Consider the following 20654-nt stretch of genomic DNA (forward strand, 5'->3'; position numbering starts at 1 on the left):
GGATCCATAAAAATAAATAAAATCTTTATAAACCATGTGCTTAGTAAATGAAGATGGGTATGTAAAACATTAAAAAGCAAAAAAAAAAAAATCCTGTTTCTTCATCTGAAATCCAATATCTGTGCCCCCTCCAAAAGAAATCGTTGTTCATATTCTCTTCCATCACAGAGAAATGCTTAATAAAATGAAGTATATAGATTTTTTTAAAAGTTTGAAATTCTCAAAGCAAAAAAAAAAAAAAAAAACAAAAGCAAAACCAAAGCCAAAAATGGTGAACACTGCAAAGATGTTTGAAAGTAGTCACACAGCATTCCGGGTACCCTTCTCTTTATTGGGTTTTCCCTCCCCCAGTTTGGTCAATCTTCTCTTCCCAGCCCCCTCAGCTTTTCTCTCTCACTAGCTAGCCTGTCTGCAATCATTGCTAAGGCAAGCCTCTCTCTGGCTGTCTCTACTTTCTTTTCCTGTATCTTAATATCTTCCTCAGTCACCAGAAATGGTTTGTAAAAGAGCTGAGAGAGACCCAGACGCGCTTCTCCTGGCGTCAGCTCCGGCCAAGGTGAGTGCCCGGCCAGGGCAGGTGCGGTCTCAGCCTGTGGCGGGGATGCCCCTGTACCACTGAATGCCAGTTGTTGCAAGACTTTGGCGAGATCCATGGTGCTCAGTTCTTCTCCTGTGCTGCTGGAGGCCTGGAGGCCTTGCACTCTCTTCTGCCAGCTGACCTGCTGGGGCTTGTCCAGGGTCTCTTCCCACTGGTGGTACCTGACCTCATTGCTGGTGTGGGAGGACACCCGAGTAACTGGCCTCTTGAGGATATAACTGGACATCCTCAGGGGGCTGGAGGTGCTCCAGCCAGCCCTGGCTTTAGATGGACTTGTATAGTCACGCAGCCTCTTCTGAGAAGTCTTGGTCATGATGCTTGTTTTCCTCTGAACCTATACAAATAAATCATGAAATTCTGTCAAAACGATCCACTATCAGCATGCGTGTTGGCTGTCTCACAGGGAAACTCAAAGGGCCAAAGAGAAAGGTGATTGGCAGGGCTGGAGGGATACTCGGGGGGCGAGAGGAGAGGCTGGATAACAGGTACAAAAACAGAGACTGGGATGGGCCTGAAAGGTAAATTGAGGTAGGGGCAGGCATTTAGCCTGGTGGTTTAGATGGTGGTTAAGCTGCCAGAGTCCCTCTTGACTCAAAGCTCTGGGTCCCTTCCTGACCCCCAGCCTCCTGCTAAAAGGAGGAGGCAGCCATGATGGCTCAAAAGGTTGAGTCCTCACTGATGCAGCCCAGCTGTGGGCATGGGGAACCTCAGGGGAGTCAAACAGTGGATGTGTGTTGCATTAGGCACTGGCGTGCTCTGGATACGGCTGTCTGCAGGTGTCGATGTAATATATCTGTAACCCGTAAACATGACTAGTACTAAATGCAAAGAAGCTCATTTGAAGCCCCATGCCTCCCCGCTTCCCCTGGGAGGAGGCCTGACCTGCACCCTGTAACATCCTCAAGCAACCTCAAGGACAGAAAGCCCAGGTGAAGCCAGAGTTCTTTGCTTGATCCCAAATTCCTGCAACGTGAGTCGTGTGTGTGATCTGAATGTCTGTATGGGTCACCCCTCACTGACTTGGTGTTCAGAGCTCCCTTGAGCCCTTCAAAATCAAGAGACTGTCACCCCATCTCTCTTAGAGGCACCTTTGTATCCCAGATATCTCCATCCATCCAAATGGGCAGACGGTCTCAAAAGAAGCCAGTATTTGTGATCTCAGATAATTCCTTCAGAATAAAAGTTCCTCACTACCCCTGATATCTGCCTTGGAGACTTCAGACTTGAAAGAACCCGTTTTCTACCACACCGTAGCTCCTGCAGATCTTACGGTAATGATTGGCGTGCCTGGATGCCATCATGGACACCGAGGAGGAAGCGTTAGCCGTTAAAAGAGATTTTTCCTCCTTTCTTTGTGGTAACTCTTACTTTCTTGAGTTCTCCCCTAGGCTTGTTTCAGAATTTCCCTTTTTTGTTTGTTTTCCTTGTATATATTTCGCTCCCCTTCCCCCCGCCGCCGTGTTGATCTGAGACTCGCCCCTTCCTCCTCCTCCTCCTTAGTAACCTTCAGTCCCCCAATCTTCCACCCTAGCCCCCTGCACTGAAACCTTACGTCAGCACTCAAGTGTTTTCACATCACCCCCAAGGACATCCTTCTACTCCCTTTCCTGGAACCTCTCTTCAGCCATTACCTCCTGTGTCTTCGCTTTACCTGGGAGCCGTGGACAGAGTCGTCAACCTCCTCTTTTCTCTGGGGCCAGCTCCTGCCACCACTCCAAGACTTCTACCTGCCTTCACCATTCCGTGTCTGTTTGCCTTGGTAGGGTCACAATGACCTGTTGTCATCAGACCCGAAAGGAATCTTCCATGATTCTTTTTGCTATGCTCTTTCAGTGGGAAACTTGGATCGTCTTTGGACCAACCTGGGCATGTTGCATTTTACAAGCTCTGAATACAGGGCAGGTGTATTGAATAAAGTTCAGCTAGCAAACAGGGGATATATTATACTTGGAAAGTACAAATTGGATTTCTAAGGCGGCCCGGAAATGAAAAGAATGTAAATTAGCTCATCAATTCTCATAGGGATTGCGGGCACGAATGATGTATTGTGGGCACAAATGATTGCGGGCATCATCTATACTTGATTGAAACATACTCTTGAGATTGGTTTCATCTGTTTGCCTTCAGATTGCTAAAGAATTTTTAATTTCCCATACTATAGACACCTCGGCCCTGGCCAGAAGTGGCCAGAAGAGGGCGACATCTGGTTAAGACCCTGCTTCCTTGAGAAGCCTACCTCCCCCGTCACAGTTCCCTGGGTTCCAGTCCCGGGCTCCATTGCTGATTCCAATTTGGGGCTAATGTGTGTCCTAGAGGCCGAGGCACGTTGGCTCAGATTCTTGGGTTCCTTTCATCCAGGTGGAAGACCCAGGTTGGGTTCGAGACTCATACTTTGAACCTGACTCATTGTAGGCATTTGGGAAATAAACTGCTAGAAGGAAGAACTTGTCTTCTGTCTCCCTCTCTGCCTTTCAAACAAATGATTTTTTTTTAAAGATAGAAAGGTCAGGGATTTCTCTCTCTCTCTGTGTGTATGTGTATATATATATATATATATATTTTTTTTTTTTTTTTTCTCAAAGAAAGCATGTCTCCTCCCAATCTGGTGAACTCCCTCTCACCCCAACACCACCACACACTCCTACATTCCCCTAACTACTCGGATGCCAGGAGGAACATTTCCAAATACGAGCAGTCTTGGCGTTGATTCGGCCAAAAATGGACAGATTTTTTTTTTCTTCTGCTCAGTGATGCTGCATACTTCTAGAAATATCGTGGGACTCTCTCAAGGGCAGTGTTTTAATGTGTTCTGTGCTGCTGGAACAGAATACCACCAATTGGATAATTTGTAAAGTTTATACATGTACTCTTTCATAGTTGGGGAAGCCCCAACTTTAGGGTGCCAGCATCTGAGGGGGACCCTCTTGCATTCTCACACTCTGAAAGGCAGAATGGCAAAAGAGGGTGAATACTGGGTCCTCAGATGGCAGAAGAATGGGAGAGAGAGCCTCCTCCCACACATTTTAAAAAAAGATTTATGTATTCCAAAGGCAGTGTGATTGGGTGGGGTTAAGGAGAGATCTTCTGTTGGTTCATCCGCTCCCAAATGGCTATGAGAAACAACTTGTGGGGCACGCCAATGCCAGGAGCCAGGAACTCTATCTTGGTGTTCTGCATGGGTGAATGGGGCCCAGGTACTTGGGCCATCTACTGCTGCTTCCCAGGCACATTATCAGAGGGGCTGGATTGGGCATCAATCTATTGACGAGCTCACGGCCTTCAAAGCCTAAACACCTCGTTAGAGGCACCCCCTTGTCAAGGTCATTGTGGTAGACATTTAGGTTTCCAACATGGGAATTTCAGATGGAGCACAACCGAACCATAGCAAATCCAGGCTGTAAATCAGATAATTCACACAGAGCTTGCCAACCACGGTGTTTAGCAGATAAAGGAGCAGTCAATAAGTGGTAGTCATTATAGATTTGAGCATCCCATATCTAGAATGTTTGGCATCAGAATATTTACATAGATTATGTGGCTTTGGGAATACCTTGGATTACCCAAGGTATAGGTTATAGGACCCAGACTGGAAACGCAGGATGTATTCCTGGCGTGTTGGTACTTGGGATAGTCTGCAAATCACACGGGCATCGTGAGAACTATTCCCCACACTTCTGCAGGTCCTAAAAACAGCAGTACAGCTGGCCTCACACCCAGGTTGGTTGGCAGTCAGTGTGCAATTGGAGTCGGTCCATAGGACAAGGAAGACAAACACTTTTAATCATCTTTATACCCTGAGCGGGCATTATGCTCTCTACAATCTTGGCATGACATGGCTTCCCATCATCTCAACCTTTCAAATCCTGAAAGCTGATGATGCGGTCATTTCTTACCCACTTGTTCCTTCTGGCTCCTTTCTTATCTTGGAGCATCCTTGGTGGGTGGGTGAGGAACCATTAGGGGGAATTGATCCAGAAGGCCCAACAAACCTGAGCTTCAGCAAATCAAGCGGTAAAAACCAAATTTGACATTCTGCCAGGGATCCGGCAGAAATAGGGAAGAGCAGATGTAGGCATGATGAGGGTCGGGGCAGGTGTGTAGCAGGGATGTTGACTTAACGCGGTGGCAATTCTGATATCCCTGAGGGAAGACATGGCGTCAATCCGCCAAACACAACTATGGGTTGATGTCATGACTTGGTGAAGGAAGACTTCCCTTGTAGTCTCTGTAAGCCACTCAGGTCAAGTCAAGAAAGGTCCTGAGGCTGTGTCCAACCAATGTGGTTTATTTCTGCCCCCAGCCAAACCGCTCCAGGACCTGGGCTCTCAGGGCCCTCAGGCATTGGGGATTCATTGCAGTTTCCTGAAGTCCAAGTGCGGCAGGTAGTAGCTCAGAGGGCGGCGACGCTGGACCTCGTAGTCGGCCTCCTTCCTCCGCTGGCAGGTGGTCACCTGTGAGGGGTCAAGAGAGGCCGTCAGAATGGACGGGTGAACTGTGCAACTGCAGGAGACCACGAGACTGAGGACAGGGCTGGAACCAGAGCCCCCATGCCTCCAGATGTCCCTCCCTCCTTCTCCTGTTGGGTTTTCTTCCTCGGCCCTTCTTCCCCTCTTTCCACTTATTTAACAGCTCTCTCCCCACTTGCACTCACATTTTTTGTTACCTCTCTGTTGTCTCTCCATGTAAGCATCATCTGTTGTTTCTACCCAGCATCTCTCTGTGATGTATCAATCATCCGTGTATCAAGTTATTTTCTCAATCATCTAGACTCGTCTAGCTCTGTCATCTCCAACCCAGCTATCTGTGGTCTAGCTATTGAACTCTCTGGTTTTTGTCTTTGGGGCTTGGCCTCTTTCTGTGTCTAGAATTTGTTTCTTCGTTTCTTGTTTCTTAGTAGAATACTACAGTATCCAATCTGTTGTGGTCTGGTTGGTTGCATTTGTCCTGGTTATTTGTAATGTATGCACGTTACTGCGTGCATTAGTAATTCTCATCTGGGACAGGCGTTGTGCTACCACGGGTAAAGGCATTGCCTATTATACTGACATCCTGGGTCAGAGAGAGTGGTCAAGTAGACTAATCCTCTACCCGTAGTGCTGTTATCCCATATGGGTGCTGGTTTGAGTCCTGACTGCTGCCATTTCCAATCCAGCTCCCTGTTTATGGCTGGGAAAGCAGCAGAGAACAGCCCAAGACACATGGGAGACTAAGAAAAAGTCCGTTGCTCCAGGTTTCAGACTGGCTCAACTGCAGCCATTTTAGCCATTTGGGTAAGGAGCCAACAGATGAAAGATTCACTCCCTCTCTCTGTAACACTGCCTTTCCAACAGAGAGAGGAGGGGAGGAAGTGAAAGGAAAGGGAGAGAGAGCTCTCCCACCTGCAGACTCACTCCCCCAACGTGGCCACCACACCCACGTCTGGGCCTCACCAAAGCCAGTATCTAGGGACTCCATCCAGGTCTCACATCATGTGAGTACTAGTGGTCCAAGCACTTGAGTGATCCTGTGCAGCCTTTCCAAGCACGTTAGCTGGCAACTGGATCAGAAGTGGAGTAGCTTAGGATTCTAACAGACGCTCCAATATGAGGTACAGGTGTCACAACTGGCGGTCAACCTGCTGAGTCACAACATCGGCCCCATATCTTCTGATTCCATTTCCATCAGCTTTTTGAAGTACCCTTGTATACAGTCACACATTGCTAACTGATGGGAATTTGTTCTGAGAAATGCCCCCATTGGGTGATTTTTGCCTCTGTAGGAATGTCCTAGAGTATACATAAGCTAAGATGGCTACAGTCACTGAGTAATAGGACCTTCTGCAGCTAGCATGGCGTTTAGTCCTCCGGTGGCCGTGATATCATTGGGCATTAAAGTTCCTGGCAACTCAGTAATTAGAGCACCAACAGCCCTCCCCTGCTCACCAGAAAGCAGCAGATCAGGCACGTAATGAGTCCCAGGAGTCCAGCCAAACAGATGAGGATGACTGCCCAGAAGGGAAGGCCTGGAGAGACAAGGACGGGGGATGAACCTGCTCTGTTTGGCTCGCTTGAGGATCCTGTGTAGCTTGAGTTGGCTATGGTCTTGGGCAAGATGTCAAGCCTACTGACTCAACATTACATGCGTCTGAAGCACCCCCAAGAGTGACCCCCCTTTGTTGTAAACCACAATGTCTTCTCATGGTGCCTCAACAGTTCTGGCCACAGGGTGGCCGATTTTCAATGTCCTCTAGGACCACCTGTCCATGGAACTCTTTCACAAAGCAAAGAAAGCAACATGCCACACCTTCCTTATTTGGGGTTGGGAGAATTCTTTGAGTCCTTACCAGAATTCCTAGTCACAGCATCATTTCTGCTTGGAGGATATCCTGGGAAGAAATAGGGTACAGAGTCCAAGTGAGTGACAATGCTTTAATCTTTCTTTAAAAAGTTCACTTATACGAGGGGGAGAGAGAGAGAGAGCGAGAGAACCCATGTTCTAGCTCCCAAATGCCTGCAAATGACCAGGCTCAATGCAGGCAGAGAGGAACTCTCTCCAGGTCTCCCTCATGGGTAGCAGAGATCAAGTTGGCTGAGCCACCATCCATCTGCTGCCTTTCACAGTGTGCACTGGCAGGCAGCTGGAGCAAAGGACTGACCAGAGGATGATGCTGTCGCTGATTGTAGGACATTGTGACCCAAGAAGGTCAGTGAGCATAGGATTACAGTTGGTTGGATAATATTTGGAGGAGAACAACCAAATGGCTACCCTTTGTATACCTCATTGGATATCAGTTGCATAGGAACAGTTGAGTGGACAGTATGTATATGAGAACACCTGGAAGAATATACAAGACAAAAGAGTTCCAAACAAAACCATTGATAGTTCTGTTGATAAGCTCAATACTTCCTCCCTTATCCAGTATGGCCCTCAGTGTATAAAGTCCGATGCCACTAATAAACTTCGGCTTTGACCGTCAGTCAGGGTCCACGCGTGTTATTATCCGCTCTGTACACCAAGTCCATCGCTGCGGGACAGCGACAGCTGATGATGTAGCCATTTATGGAAAAAAGTAATAGCTTCTGTTCCATGTTCTGCCTCAGCCGCCCCGTCTTATAGGATGACACAGAAGCCAGGGTAGTGCACCAGGCACTGGGGAAGGCCCACGTCACGTGATCCACATCGCATAATCCAGAACGTATAAAAGTCTGCCTATTTCTTCAGTCATTATGTGTTAGGCGTGCACGGACATCATGGGCTCTTGGGGAATGAGGAACAGTCAGTCAAGGAAACTCCTCCTCCCTTCCTGGCGCATAGTGTAACATACACAACCCTTCTCTAGGGGGAAGTTTGGATATGGGAGGTTTAACCACCATGGCGGCAGCTCTGGCTACTTTGGCTAAGGGTGATTTCCCATTTAACTTGATTTTAAAAGCCTGCACCTGGTCCGCAGAAACAGAAGAACAATAAATGTCCTTCGGGACCAGGGAGGAGAGCTTTCTCTGGTCCGAGCCTGGCTCCAATTCTGGACCCCCACCCTCCCTCGCAATGACCATCGGGATCGCTCCGAAAACCCCTCACAGCAAACAATCATACAAACTAAAATAACCTAAAATAAATAGACAAACAACAGAAAGTAGAGCTTGACATCTGACAGGAAAGAGCTGGCGTGAATTGGCTCATGTCTCGCTGGGTGGGACACAAAGATTAGTCACTCCTCACATGGTGTTGAGGATTTTCCTGCACACCACCCCCCCAAAAAAATCTACTGCACCTTAAATGTCGACAAATGTCTTGTTAGAGTTACAAGCCAGTCTAGATTATCCTAAAATCTGCCAAGATCAGCAAAATTATACTTCAACACAACAAATGGCTAAATACTAAAATGAAATAGACACGAGACAGCTGAATGGTACTTTATAGCCATTTTAAGGTATATAGCAGCCGGTCCTGTATATAAACTAAAATTGAAATGTCAATGAGCTAATCATAGGTTGTGGTTAGGACTTGTTTTTTGTTTTTTTTTTTTTTTAACATACTGGTTACGCAAAACCATGTCAATTCCATAATATTGCAAATTGCTGTTGATGTTATATTGGGACTCTTAATTGACTGGGATGATATTCTACCAGCTCTAACTTCGGACCAGAAATGGTCTCCCCAAGAAACTGTTCAACCCATCTGGGCAATAAGTAGCTGGACTCTATGCTTGGTATATGTTTGCAAGGAAAGAATCTTGATTGAATTTGAACTGTAACACTGCATCAAGGTGGAGGAATCCACCAGGGGGGAGAGGAGGTGGAGGGGTGGGAGGATTCCCAGAGTCTATGAAACTGTCACATAATGCAAAATAATTAATAATAAAAAATAAATAAATAGTTAAAAAAAAAAAAGCCTGCACCTGGTGGCCTGTAGGGCCTAAACAAAGAAATCTGGCCAGAGGAGGTCACTAGCCTGTGGTACCAGTGCAAGCCAGGAGAGGGCGAAAGTGCCCCAAGTCCCACTCCTTATCTCTTCCTCAGTGATGGCAAAGACCTGGGAGGACCACACAGCCTGCTTCCAGGCTGAGCAAGGTCCGGGTGGACTCGTGGCTAGGCCTCCAGGTTGCCTGTGAAGGAGTGGAGTGGGGAGGTTCCATCCCAGCCCCCATAGTGACCAGGGAACCTTACCGTCCACAAGGACGCTATGTCTGTCCAGAGTAAAGTTCTGCAGTCGGGTGCCATTCTGGGTCATCCGCAAGAACTCCTCATAGACGGTGACTTTGGTCAACATCCGACCCAAAAACGAGAAGCCACACAGGGAATCTACCTTGGTGTGGTTGCTGTTGAAGATGGATCTGGAAGGGCACAAAAGAGGGTAAAGCTAAGGGAACGGACATCCTACTCTGGTTTTAGGTCCCCTGTTGCCAGGCCCTGTCTAGAACCTTCTGCAGTGAGATGAACGTTCTGTCTCTCCATTCAGCAGTACCATGTTTATTACCCTCAACCATAATGGAGCCCTTGGGGCTAGCATGGAATTTCTAGTTGAGTTAATAAACAGCCCAGGTGGGCGTTCAGTTTAGCACTTCAAATGATTCTTGGAACACCTGCATCCCATAGAGGAGCCCAGTTCCCTGCCAGTGTACACCTTAGGAGGCAGCCCATGATTGTTCAACTGCTTGGGTCCCTGGCACCCCAGTGAAAGATCTGCATTGGACTCCTGGCTCCTGGCTCTTGGCTCCTGGCTCCTGGCTCCTGGCTCCTGGCTCTTGGCTCCTGGCTCCTGGCTCCCGGCTCGCTAGACCTAGCTCTGGCTACTGTGGGCATGAGGGGGATGGACAGTCTCTGTCCGTATCTCTGTTATTCTGTCTTTCCAATAAATAAATAAATAAACCTTTACGAATTAATCAAAATAGATAAATAAAAAATAAACAGGTAAAAAAGAAATAAAACATAAACAAAATATAAAAATAGTATATTTTGCATTATATTAATTTATATAGTCATAGTTATATAATATAGATTTTATAGATTTATAGATTCAGGTTTTATATATAAACATAAATATAGCTATTATATATTATTTATTACATATTAATATCAAAATAACATATTATATAATAATGTACTAATAGGTATTATTAATAATAAAAACTACACAAAAATAATATATAGTTATATATAATACATGTATTATATATGCTACATGTACTATATCTCATATATCACATATTATATATTATATATTATATATTATATACCATGCATTATATATTATATACAATATATATTTTATATATTATAAATATATACTTATTAGTACATATATTATATTTATACATAATACATGCAGAGATCAACATATATTATAGAAATACAATATATATTTTTATAGTTGTCTTATTTATAGTATAAATAGAATATTAAGTATATAGTATTTATTATATTTATAAAATAAATATAAAATATAAAAGATATAAGAAATTAAAAAATAAATAAATAAATAAATTTAAAATAAAAAATAATAAATAAATAAATAGATTTATAAATAAATAAATTTATAAATAAATAAATTAATTAAATAAATAAATTTATCTAAAAAATAAATAAATACACGGTTAAACAAAGAAAAGAAACAGAACGTCCAGGACTTGAATCAGCACTCTGATGAGGGATGTGAACTCCGTGTGGGATGCAGGTGTCTTAACCAACAGTCTGAGCTGTGAGGCCACACACCTGTGCCTCCATGCACCCTTTGTAATGCCTTCCTAGTTGAAAGACAGGAGAAGTCCCCAGAGCTGTCCTGTCCTGAGCTGAAACTCACCGAAATGCCACAACGTGGCATTCAGAAAAGTAACTCTTGATGCTGCTGTCCCGGAAGAGCTGGTTGAGCTGAAAGACAGAACAGTGTTTCTATGATGTGGGCAGTTAGAGCTCCCTCTTGGTTCAGAAATACTAGTCCAGGTGTGTGCACCCAGGGACATTCTATTCCAGGGTGTGACTAGGATGTATGGCCCTGGTTCAGCTTATGGATACTCTCGATGCCTGCTGCTTAATATGTAAAATGGGAATCAGAACCTATCTCGGGCCCAGCGCCGTGACCTAGCGGCTAAAGTCCTCGCCTTGAACGCCCCGGGATCCCATATGGGCGCCGGTTCTAATCCCGGCAGCTCTACTTCCCATCCAGCTCCCTGCTTGTGGCCTGGAAAAGCAGTTGAGGATGGCCCAAAGCCTTGGGACCCTGCACCTGCGTGGGAGACCCGGAAAGACATTCCTGGTTCCTGGCTCTGGATTGGCGCAGCACCGGCCATTGCGGCTCACTTGGGGAGTCAATCATTGGATGGAAGATCTTCCTCTCTGTCTCTCCTCCTCTGTGTATGTCTGACTTTGTAATAAAAAGTAAATAAATCTTTTTTTTTTTTTTTAAGAACCTATCTCCACGAATTCCCATACAAGTTCACTTTGGACCCCTCAGTGTACAGAGATCAACCCCCACATGGAAAGGGAGTGGGTACAACCCCATTCTCACCGCGTTCTCAACACTCCTTTTGCTCCGCTGGTGTTTGGCACTGCCTTCCTGGGATATGTCTTGGGAATACAACAGGTTGGTGATGGTGAAATTCAGCTGGAATTCCTGGAAACCAGGACTGCTTGTTGGTTTTTCTGTCGGGAGATGAACTGTTGGCTGCACTTCTAGAATTTAAAAAGATGCAAAAATCTCACATTGAGGCCAATTCTTCATGAGAGGTCATTCATGCCTACTTACTCTTGGCAAAAATCATCTGAGCTAGTTTTTGGTTTGGTTTTGTTTTTAAAGATTTATTTATTTTTATTGGAGGAGAGACACAGAGGAAGATCTTCTGTTCGATGACTCACTCCCCAAGTGACCGTAACGGCCAGAGATGTGCTGATCTGAAGCCAGGAGCCAGGAACTTCTTCCAGGTCTCCCACGTGGGTGCAGGATCTCAAGGCTTTGGGCGGGCTGTCCTCTACTGCTTTCCCAGGCCACAGGTGGGGAGCTGGATGGGAAGCAGGGCTGCTAGGATTACAACCGGCGCCCATATGGGATCCCGATGTGTTCAAGGTCAGGACTCTAGCTGCTAGGCCACCGCACTGGTCCCAACCTGAGCTAGTTTTTAAAGGTGAGTTACAGAAAACCTCCCTCTGCCTGCCCACGTTGTGGGCACCTGTCTGTGTGTCCGATTCTATTTCCAGTAAGCATGATGAGAGCTCCTAGCCATACAGAAAGGAGGAAGGTGGGTCTCCCTCAGCAGGTGTGGACCACCCTTAGTTTCCTAGTAGGTCTTTCTTTCTCTGGTCCTCTCTCCTTCCAGCCCATTCTCTATACAGTATCCAGAGGAAGCTCTTTTTAAAGCAGAACTCTGGGTCTGGCGCATTAGCCTAATACCTAAACTCCTTGCCTTGTACGCCCCAGGATCCCATATAGGCACCAGTTCTAATCACAGCCACCCCACTTCCCTTCCAGCCCCTTGCTTTTGTGGCCTGGGAAAGCAGTTGAGGACGGCCCAAAGCCTTGGGACCCTGCACCTGCATGGAAGACCCGGAAGAAGCTCCTGGCTCCTGACTTTAGATTGACACAGCTCTGGCCATCCATTGTGGCCACTTGGGGAGTGAATCATCGGATGGAAGATCTTCCTCTCTTGTCTCTCCTCCTCTCTGTAAATCTGCCTTTCCAATAAAAATAAATAAATCTTTTTTAAAAAATTAAAGCAGAATGAAAGAATTATGATTGGATTTGAACTGTAATACTGCAAATAGGAAGGGTTGGGGGAATCCCAGAGCCTATGAAACTGTGTTATAAAATCAAATGTAATAATAAAAAATTAAAGCAGAACTCAGAGCATCCTGTGTCCCTCCTTGAACCATGGCGGTGCCTGCCTGCATATTTGCTTCAACTGTGCTCTCTGCAAAGGCCAAGGCATTCTCCAGCCACAACAAACTTCTTACAGCTTCCCCACGCACACCATTGTCTTTCTGGCCGTCTGGGTTAGAGACCCACAAAGCACAGGCTGTGTTCCTCGTCTGGATCCTACCACCCATCACATCTCGTCTTTGTTGTGCCCTCTAGCCAACTTTCCAGCACAGGATTATGTCTCTCCTTGAGCTTCCAGTAGGTTCCAGAAACTCCCCGTTTTATAGTATTTCATGGTGCCTGTTTAACTTTTGCTGCATACTTAGTTTGCATGGGAGGAAGTGGAAGATACTGTAGCCAGTGAGATGAGCAAGGTACAGAAAGCCAAACGCTGTCCAATCACTCATGGGCAGCCAAAAACGTTGGTGTGACAACAGTAGAAATTAGAATGGTGATCATTAGCAGCTGAAAAATGAAGAAGTGGATGGGTCCAGCGGCATGGCCTAGCTGCTAAAGTCCTCGCCTTGAACGTCCCGGGATCCCATATGGGCACCGGTTCTAATCCCGGCAGCTCCACTTCCCATCCAGCTCCCTGCTTGTGGCCTGGGAAAAGCAGTCGAGGACGGCCCAATGCATTGGGACCCTGCACCCGCGTGGGAGACCCGGAAGAGGTTCCTGGTTCCCGGCTTCGGATCGGCGCGCATCGGCCCGTTGCGGCTCACTTGGGGAGTGAATCATTGGACGGAAGATCTTCCTCTCTATCTCTCCTCCTCTGTGTATATCTGGCTGTAATAAAATGAATAAATCTTTTTTTAAAAAAATGAAGAAGTGGGGAGAATAGGAGTTTGGAAAGTGGGTACTCTAATAGCGTCTTGAATTCTATAGCATGGTTGGGTGAAAACTATTCAATGGATGATCTGTATTATAAAGAATTAGAAGGGAGTTGTTTGAAGGTTGCTAATGAAAAGAAACGACCTGTGCTTGAGACTGAATTGCACATTACCCTGAACATGATATACATACGTTGGACTACCACGATGCACTCTGTAGTTATACATACTATATTTTACTTCTTAAAGGAAAAAAAAAGTATTTGTTGAATGAATATGTAGCTCATAACTGGGAGACCTAACGAAGAAAACTCAAGATGCTCCACATTTAGGGTTGGAAGAGAAATAACCGCTTCCTCCAGCAACATTGCTACATGTTGTCTGGTCCTAGGTGGATGGATGTTATCTAGAACAGCAACTTCCAGAAAGCCCCCTCTCCCTTCCTGAGCCTGTCTGCTCCGGTCACTGGAGCAGCTCAGCGACTCCAGCCTTCCTCAGAGTCCCCAGCTCAAGCGGCCATAAAATTGGCCTCCCCACCTCATACCTGTCACATGCAGGTCCGTCAGCTGGTATGTGGCACCCAGCCAGCAGGATGAGGCATTCAGGGTCTTTTCTAGAAAAACTTGCTTTACCAGCTTGGGGCTCAGATTGGAGGATGAGAAGAACAGCTTCATAGTGACCAACACTGAGCCCGACCTAGAAGACACACACCATAGGGATTCAACGAGCCAGAGATCAAGGGGTCAGCAGTGGGACATCATTGAACAACCTCTTTCCCTCTTCTTGAGAAGAGAGCCTAAACAAGATGGAGAACCTTCTAGGAGCTGGAGCTAGAAGCAGCAATAGTAACAGTAATGAGCCTAGACTGAGTCTTTGCTCTGTGTGGGGACCCCGCACCATCAGGTTGGCAGGAAGTATAATCCTAAGTGTTCCTAACGTCATGGGGCTGCCATTGTGGGACAACAGGTCTAGGGTCGGCTCCTCTGCTTCCGGTCCAGCTCCCTACTAATGTACCTGGGAAAACTGCACGAAGTGGCCCAAGTGCTTGGCTGTGGTAGTCGTCCGGGGATTAAATCAGTGAATGGAATTTTCCTCGAATCCACCTCACAGGGGGCTATTGTGAGAATTCAGTGAGATAATCACATGAAGCAGTGTTGAGTAGGGAGTCCATGCTGATGGTCAATGTTACTTATTGGGCTGACATGCTGAGTTCTACACATCAGCAGGTTGTCTTGTCCGAGTTCCAGAAGCAAAGGAGGAGACGGCAGGGTTTATAGTGGAAGTAGAATGGGAGACAGGGATGCGGCGTGGGAGGAAAAGCAGACACTGCGTGGGGGACTTGTCCCTGATGGACAGCTCAAACACACAAGTCACCGGGCTCAGACAAGTGGATAATCCCAGGGACAGTGCTGTGGCCCAGAGGGCCAGGCTTCCGCCTACAATGCCAGCATCCCATCTCGGAGCACCAGTTTGAGTCCTGGCTGCTCCATTTCCAGTGCAGTTCCCTGTTATTGCACCTGCGGACAGATGTCGTAGATGGCCCAAGTACTTGAACCCTTGCCCTCCAACGTGAGCCAGTGGATAGAAGAACTCTGGCTCACCGGGCCAGTCTTTCGGAAGAATCAACATAGATGTGAGTGTGTACGTGTGTGTGTGTGTGTGTGTGTGCATACAAAGTGGATGAACCCAAGATGAAATCGTTCTCACTGAACTCCGACTTGCAGTAGCGCCAGGAAATCACGAGGAGCACAGGGCGGCCGACCATGAAGCCCCCACCGATGAGCCAAGGCCTCAGGTCTGCAAGATCTGTGTTCTCTGAAACCCCCCTTTCCCTTTAAAACCTCCTTGCCCACAGTCATAGTTTCTTGGGGCTTGTGTATTTCCCATGCAACACTTCCCCCCCACCCGGCCCCCAAAAGAAATGCTGTTAGTCTCTGAAGGATCCCACTGTTTTTCAGCCTGCAGAACTTACGTCAAGTTGGTGACCACGCACGAGTGGAAGACGTCTCGGAGTTGACTCCCTGTGTAGACTGCGGTAACCTGGAAGGACAGAAAGGTTAGAAGAGTGCGTGAGACAGTTGCCTCCTGCAGGTACAGGGGAAGTAGAAAGAACACAGAGGCTGGAGCCAGAAAGACCCGAGTTCAAATCCTGACTCCACTCCTAAACTCCTGTGTGACTCTGGGGACACCAGGCTTCATTCTAAACCCTTGTTTTTTTCCCACCCTGGCAACTGAGGAAGGCAGCCAGGGTCCCACCTTTGCTAACTGCGAGAACCCAGAGCACACAGACAAAGAATGGAGATAATCACTTCATAGATATTTGCTGTGGTTTGAATTCAATCTGTGCCCTCTGAAACATTATGTTAGAGTTTAATTATCATGGTAATGTGGGAAGACGGAGGTAATTTCTAATATGACTAGAAACAGGGTCTGAAAGAGATGATTTTTGACCCAAGTACTTGGTGACCCCAGGGATGTGCGTTAGCAGGAAAGTGGAGTCAGGAATAAGGCTGGGATGTGAAGATCTGATATGCCTTGCAAGCCTCCCCACTGGCTCCTAACATCAGTGCTCTGGACGACTGCCTCCTGTCTTCTTGGGAACTGACCTGGCCTGTGGGATTGCAGTGCTGGTGACAGGAAAGTGGAGGAACGGAGGTGCAAGTCCAACAGGGCTCTGTGAGATGGGGAGGGAGACGGAAGATCCCACCTTGTCCCGGATATCCGTCAGCAGGGCCAGGTACTCCGCAGAGCTGGGGTCAGCATCGCTAAGTCTCCAGTTGGTGATGTGGAAATCGAGCTGGTACTCGCTCCGGATGGGTGCCACGTTTGGGGGTGCATAGCCTAGAACCACACAGGGGAGCAAAAGACAGAAGGGGGAATGCGAGGGTCTCCTGCCTGCCACCCAACTCGGCCAAAATTCGGGCCGCATGTGGGGAGTTACAGGGACTCTCACGGCAAAGTCCCTCTCAGGTACAGGAAGCTGCCACTTCATGGGGATTCTTCTGGATGGAGCTTTCCTGCTTAAAAAAAAAAAAAAAACCAAAAACCTGCATATCTGTTTTAGTTAGTTAGTTCTGAGACAGGAAGAAATCTCTCATCTGCTAGTGCATTCCACAAATGCCTGCAATGGCCAGGGCTAGGCTAGGGTGAAGCCAAGTGCTGGGCACTCAATCCAGGCTTCCGATGTGGGTGGCAGAGACTCAACTCTGGGAGACCAAAAGCTGCTGTCTTTCAGAGTGTGCATTTATCAAAAAACTGGACTCAGGAGCGAAGCCAGGACTCAACTTGAAGCACTCGGAGAGAGGGGTGTGGGTATTTCAACCAGGGCCCGAACATGTATGTTAAACATCCGCCTCTGAGCTTTCCTGTTTGGGCTGATGCCATTCGTACTTCCTGAACGATGCTTACAGTCTCACCTTTTTCTGGAAAACTCCTATACAGGCTTCAAAAACCCCAATGAGATGAAACTCCAGGAAAAGAGGGACCCCCGTCTTTCCGATTCACTTTATGTCCTGAGATTTAGCATGGGGCTAGGTAAGAAACAGCCTCTTTCAGGAAGCCCTCCTTGATTTGTCCTTCCTCTGAGCTCCCACAGTACTGTTAATATCAGTGCCATTGACTGTATTGTGCCTCAATGATGCATGATGGACCCCCCAGTGAGTTTGACCCTGATGGGGAGGGGGGGAAAGTCTAAACATTGCCTTGTACCATCAGGAACATCTCCTTGTAAGATTCAACATGGTACTAGAAGTCCTAGCCAGAGCTGTTAGGTAGGAGAAAGAAGCAAAGGGCTCCCGATCTGGAAATGAGGATATTTAAATTGTCCTTGTTTGCAAACATCATAATCTCAGGTACGGGGGTAAAAAAAAACCTGAGAAACTATGGGAAATAATAGAAGAACCCAGCAAAGTGATAGGATACAGGACTGATGTATAAGAACCAGTAGCATTGGGCCCGGCGTGGCCTAGCGGCTAAAGTCCTCGCCTTGAACGTCCCGGGATCCCATATGGGCACCGGTTCTAATCCTGGCAGCCCCACTTCCCATCCAGCTCCCTGCTTGTGGCCTGGGAAAAGCAGTTGAGGACGGCCCACAGCCTTGGGACCCTGCACCCGCGTGGGAGACCCGGAAGAGGTTCCTGGTTCCCGGCTTCAGATCGGCGCGCACCGGCCGGTTGCGGCTCACTTGGGGAGTGAATCATCGGTCGGAAGATCTTGCTCTCTGTCTCTCCTCCTCTGTGTATTTCTGACTGTAATAAAATGAATAAATCTTAAAAAAAAAAAAAAAGAACCAGTAGCGTTTCTATGTCCCTAACGTCTTTTTTAATTTCATTTTATTTTTATTAGAAAGGCAGAGAGATTCAAAGAGAAAAAGAAGTATTTCCCCATCTGCTGGTTCACTCCCCCGCTAAGTGCCTGCGATATTAGGGGCCGGGACAGAACGAACCACGAACCAGGAGCTCAGTCCCCACCTCTCACTACATGAGCACATACAACATGCTACCTCTTGTGATGTGTTTTAGCAGGAAACTGGATACGGTGCCAACCCTGGAAATCAGGTACTCCAATCTGGGGTGCAGGCATCCCGCAAAGCAGCAGCTTCACCATTAAATCAAATGTCCCACCGCACCACCAGTTAACCCAAGGGAGCACCGTCACCCATCTAAGAGCGTGTTTGTTGAAAAATACGAGTGTGGGGTGGCGTGAGGCTAAGGGAAAGGAATTCGAGCATGACAAACACTACATGACTTAACCTATAGCAGTGAGTCCAACGGGGCTTAACCATTGGCGCGTCAGTGGAGAAGATGGGTAGATGTTGGCCAGAGGATACACTTTCAATTGGAAGAACATGCCATGGGTATCTAACAGATGACATAGTGACTGTCCCTAAGGCTCTACAAGGTTGTTTCTTAAAAAGTGCAGGGAAAAAATGTCCTATGAGAAACCTCTGCCTGGATTTTTTTTTAGGTTAATAAACTATTTTTGCTGTTTTCTAATGTGTTGTTTTCTCTCCCTCCTAACGGTTTAGATAATAAGAATAATAAGAATAATAAGAATAAGAATTATTCTGCATTGAAGAGTTTACTGAGGAGGCTTGGCATTTGGGTTACGGCCTCGCTTTTGTAGACTGAACTTTTCTAGTGAACTTTCAAATCTCCTCACAACCTTATCTAGTCAAAAAAAAAAATGTACCGTCTTTGAAATAATCAGGGTAAATACTTTACAGATCAAAAACTGAGCTACGGGACTCTATGACTAATTGATAATTTGACTAAGTCTCCTAAATACATCTTGTATCAGTTTTCTCCAAAGTGTCAATCATAAGGAAACCTTCTATAATAACAGAACATTTCATGACATTCGTTTCCCATCAAACAAGCAAAACAAGGTAATGTATATTGGCCGTTTCCACTGGCTGGCGGGAGGATCTTCCACTAACGGCTCCCATGGTTTCCACGGCATCCCTTTTTTTTTTCCTGACTTAGTTTATTTTCAGCCTAAAGAATCCCCGCTTCTATTTGGCCACCTTGAAGTTTATCTGCTAATTTTTTTTAACATCTGATCCCTTTTTTCACTGTCCTCACTTCTCATTTGTCATCTGGTCTGTATATTTTCGGGATGCTGTAGTTTTAGGCATCTGTTTAAGCACATCCAACATCCTTGAATACAGTATTCTTACCCTCTCGTGTGGATTCTCAAACACAGCCCACCCCGCCAGGCGTAAGGTCTTCGTCAGCAGGCCCCTCATGTCCACCCTCCACTGCATGGATTTCACAATGGTTTTGGTATGTTTCTTTTGATTCCATTTTTTTCCCCAAAGTTTTTTTTAAAGTACTTTCATATTGGATGCTTGAAATTTTCTAAGGGAAAAGGACTTAAATATCCTGTGACGTTTACACGCACACACAGTGTATATGAAGCGATGGGCTTACTAACTGGCTGAAGTTGTGATATTCATCTCAGAAGATAATAGATAGGTGGGTGGATGGATGAATAGATGATGTGGTCAAGGAATTTTGCACTATTTAACTAATTAAAATAACAGGAAGTCCCTCCCTCTGGTACTGTAAAGAAAGGTAGCTATCCCAGGGCTGACTTTTTGACTTTTTAGAGAAGAAAGGAAATAGCCCAGGGTCAGGAAATGACCATTGAAAATCCAAGTTCAGCATGGCCACTCACCATTGACAAAGAGGCTGTCTTTGAAGAGGCTGTAGAGGCCCAGTTGGGTGACGCCCTGGGTCAGCTGGCTCAGCTCTGTATATAGCTGCCGCACATCCAGTCCTAAGCCCACGGGAGCAGGGCGGTAGCTGCAGGTGACTTCCACACTGGTGCCCACGCTGTCCTTCTCAGGCCTAGGGAGACAGAGAGAGAGCTCATCAGGGGTTCTCGAGATCTCTGGGGGCAGGGTCCGAGCAGGGAGGATCGGCTTGCTGGAAATCAGAGGGCAGATTGAGAACGGAGTGGTCGCACAAACAGGATGGTTGTTACGGGCAAATGGTTAGGAGGATCTGACCTGAGGGACATCAGGCTGCAACCAGAGTAGCAGGGGCCCAAGCTGCTGTTCCGGAACAAGGATCCAAGCTAGGGAGAAATAGGAGGAGGGTAAACAGGAGGGGAGGAGAGGGATGGAACATACCCCACCAGGAAGTGCTGGGACCACCACCTCACCAGGTACTGCAGGTTCTGCTCAGTGGAATTGAACGTGGCTGACCCATGGCCCATGTCTGGTGAATAGGGGAGGTTGGAGATGGTGAAGTTGAGTGTGAGGGTCTTCAGGTTGTGTCCTATGACTGCAGGAAGACGGGAAGAGGGGGCGGGGGAAGAGACACCTGTAACTGAGAGTTGGCCCGAGACCAGCTGGCAGTCCTGCTCGCATTAGCATCTTTACTGTGGCAGCACAC

General features: G+C 46.9%; 2 protein-coding genes and 1 pseudogene across 2 annotated transcripts in view; all 3 read right to left on the minus strand.

Annotated features, from left to right (window-relative positions):
- Positions 1 to 318: 318 nt before the first annotated feature.
- MBD3L1 (methyl-CpG binding domain protein 3 like 1) lies at positions 319 to 960 on the minus strand. The gene has a single exon (XM_058658065.1). The coding sequence runs from the start codon at positions 909 to 911 to the stop codon at positions 357 to 359; it is 555 nt and encodes a 184-aa protein (XP_058514048.1). The 5' UTR covers positions 912 to 960; the 3' UTR covers positions 319 to 356.
- A 3903-nt stretch (positions 961 to 4863) lies between these two features.
- Positions 4864 to 20654, minus strand: part of MUC16 (mucin 16, cell surface associated) — a 57490-nt gene continuing 41699 nt past the window's right edge. Inside the window, exons 55-66 of the mRNA XM_058657686.1 lie at positions 20422 to 20543; positions 20267 to 20334; positions 19933 to 20105; positions 16463 to 16596; positions 15728 to 15795; positions 14300 to 14451; positions 11582 to 11745; positions 10877 to 10944; positions 9244 to 9410; positions 6921 to 6962; positions 6520 to 6599; positions 4864 to 5049 (exon numbers count right to left, since the gene is read on the minus strand). Coding sequence (XP_058513669.1) covers positions 4948 to 5049; positions 6520 to 6599; positions 6921 to 6962; positions 9244 to 9410; positions 10877 to 10944; positions 11582 to 11745; positions 14300 to 14451; positions 15728 to 15795; positions 16463 to 16596; positions 19933 to 20105; positions 20267 to 20334; positions 20422 to 20543 — 1340 coding nt within the window. The 3' untranslated portion in view covers positions 4864 to 4947. The remainder of the gene's footprint in view (positions 5050 to 6519; positions 6600 to 6920; positions 6963 to 9243; positions 9411 to 10876; positions 10945 to 11581; positions 11746 to 14299; positions 14452 to 15727; positions 15796 to 16462; positions 16597 to 19932; positions 20106 to 20266; positions 20335 to 20421; positions 20544 to 20654) is intronic.
- Positions 19105 to 19501, minus strand: LOC131478406 (NADH dehydrogenase [ubiquinone] 1 alpha subcomplex subunit 5-like; annotated as a pseudogene).

Source organism: Ochotona princeps, chromosome 33 (assembly GCF_030435755.1).
Source record: "Ochotona princeps isolate mOchPri1 chromosome 33, mOchPri1.hap1, whole genome shotgun sequence".
Taxonomy (NCBI): domain Eukaryota; kingdom Metazoa; phylum Chordata; class Mammalia; order Lagomorpha; family Ochotonidae; genus Ochotona; species Ochotona princeps.

Bases quoted from the DNA above. Each gene is read 5' to 3' on its own strand.
- MBD3L1 (XM_058658065.1), bottom strand. From the start codon at position 911: ATGACCAAGACTTCTCAGAAGAGGCTGCGTGACTATACAAGTCCATCT.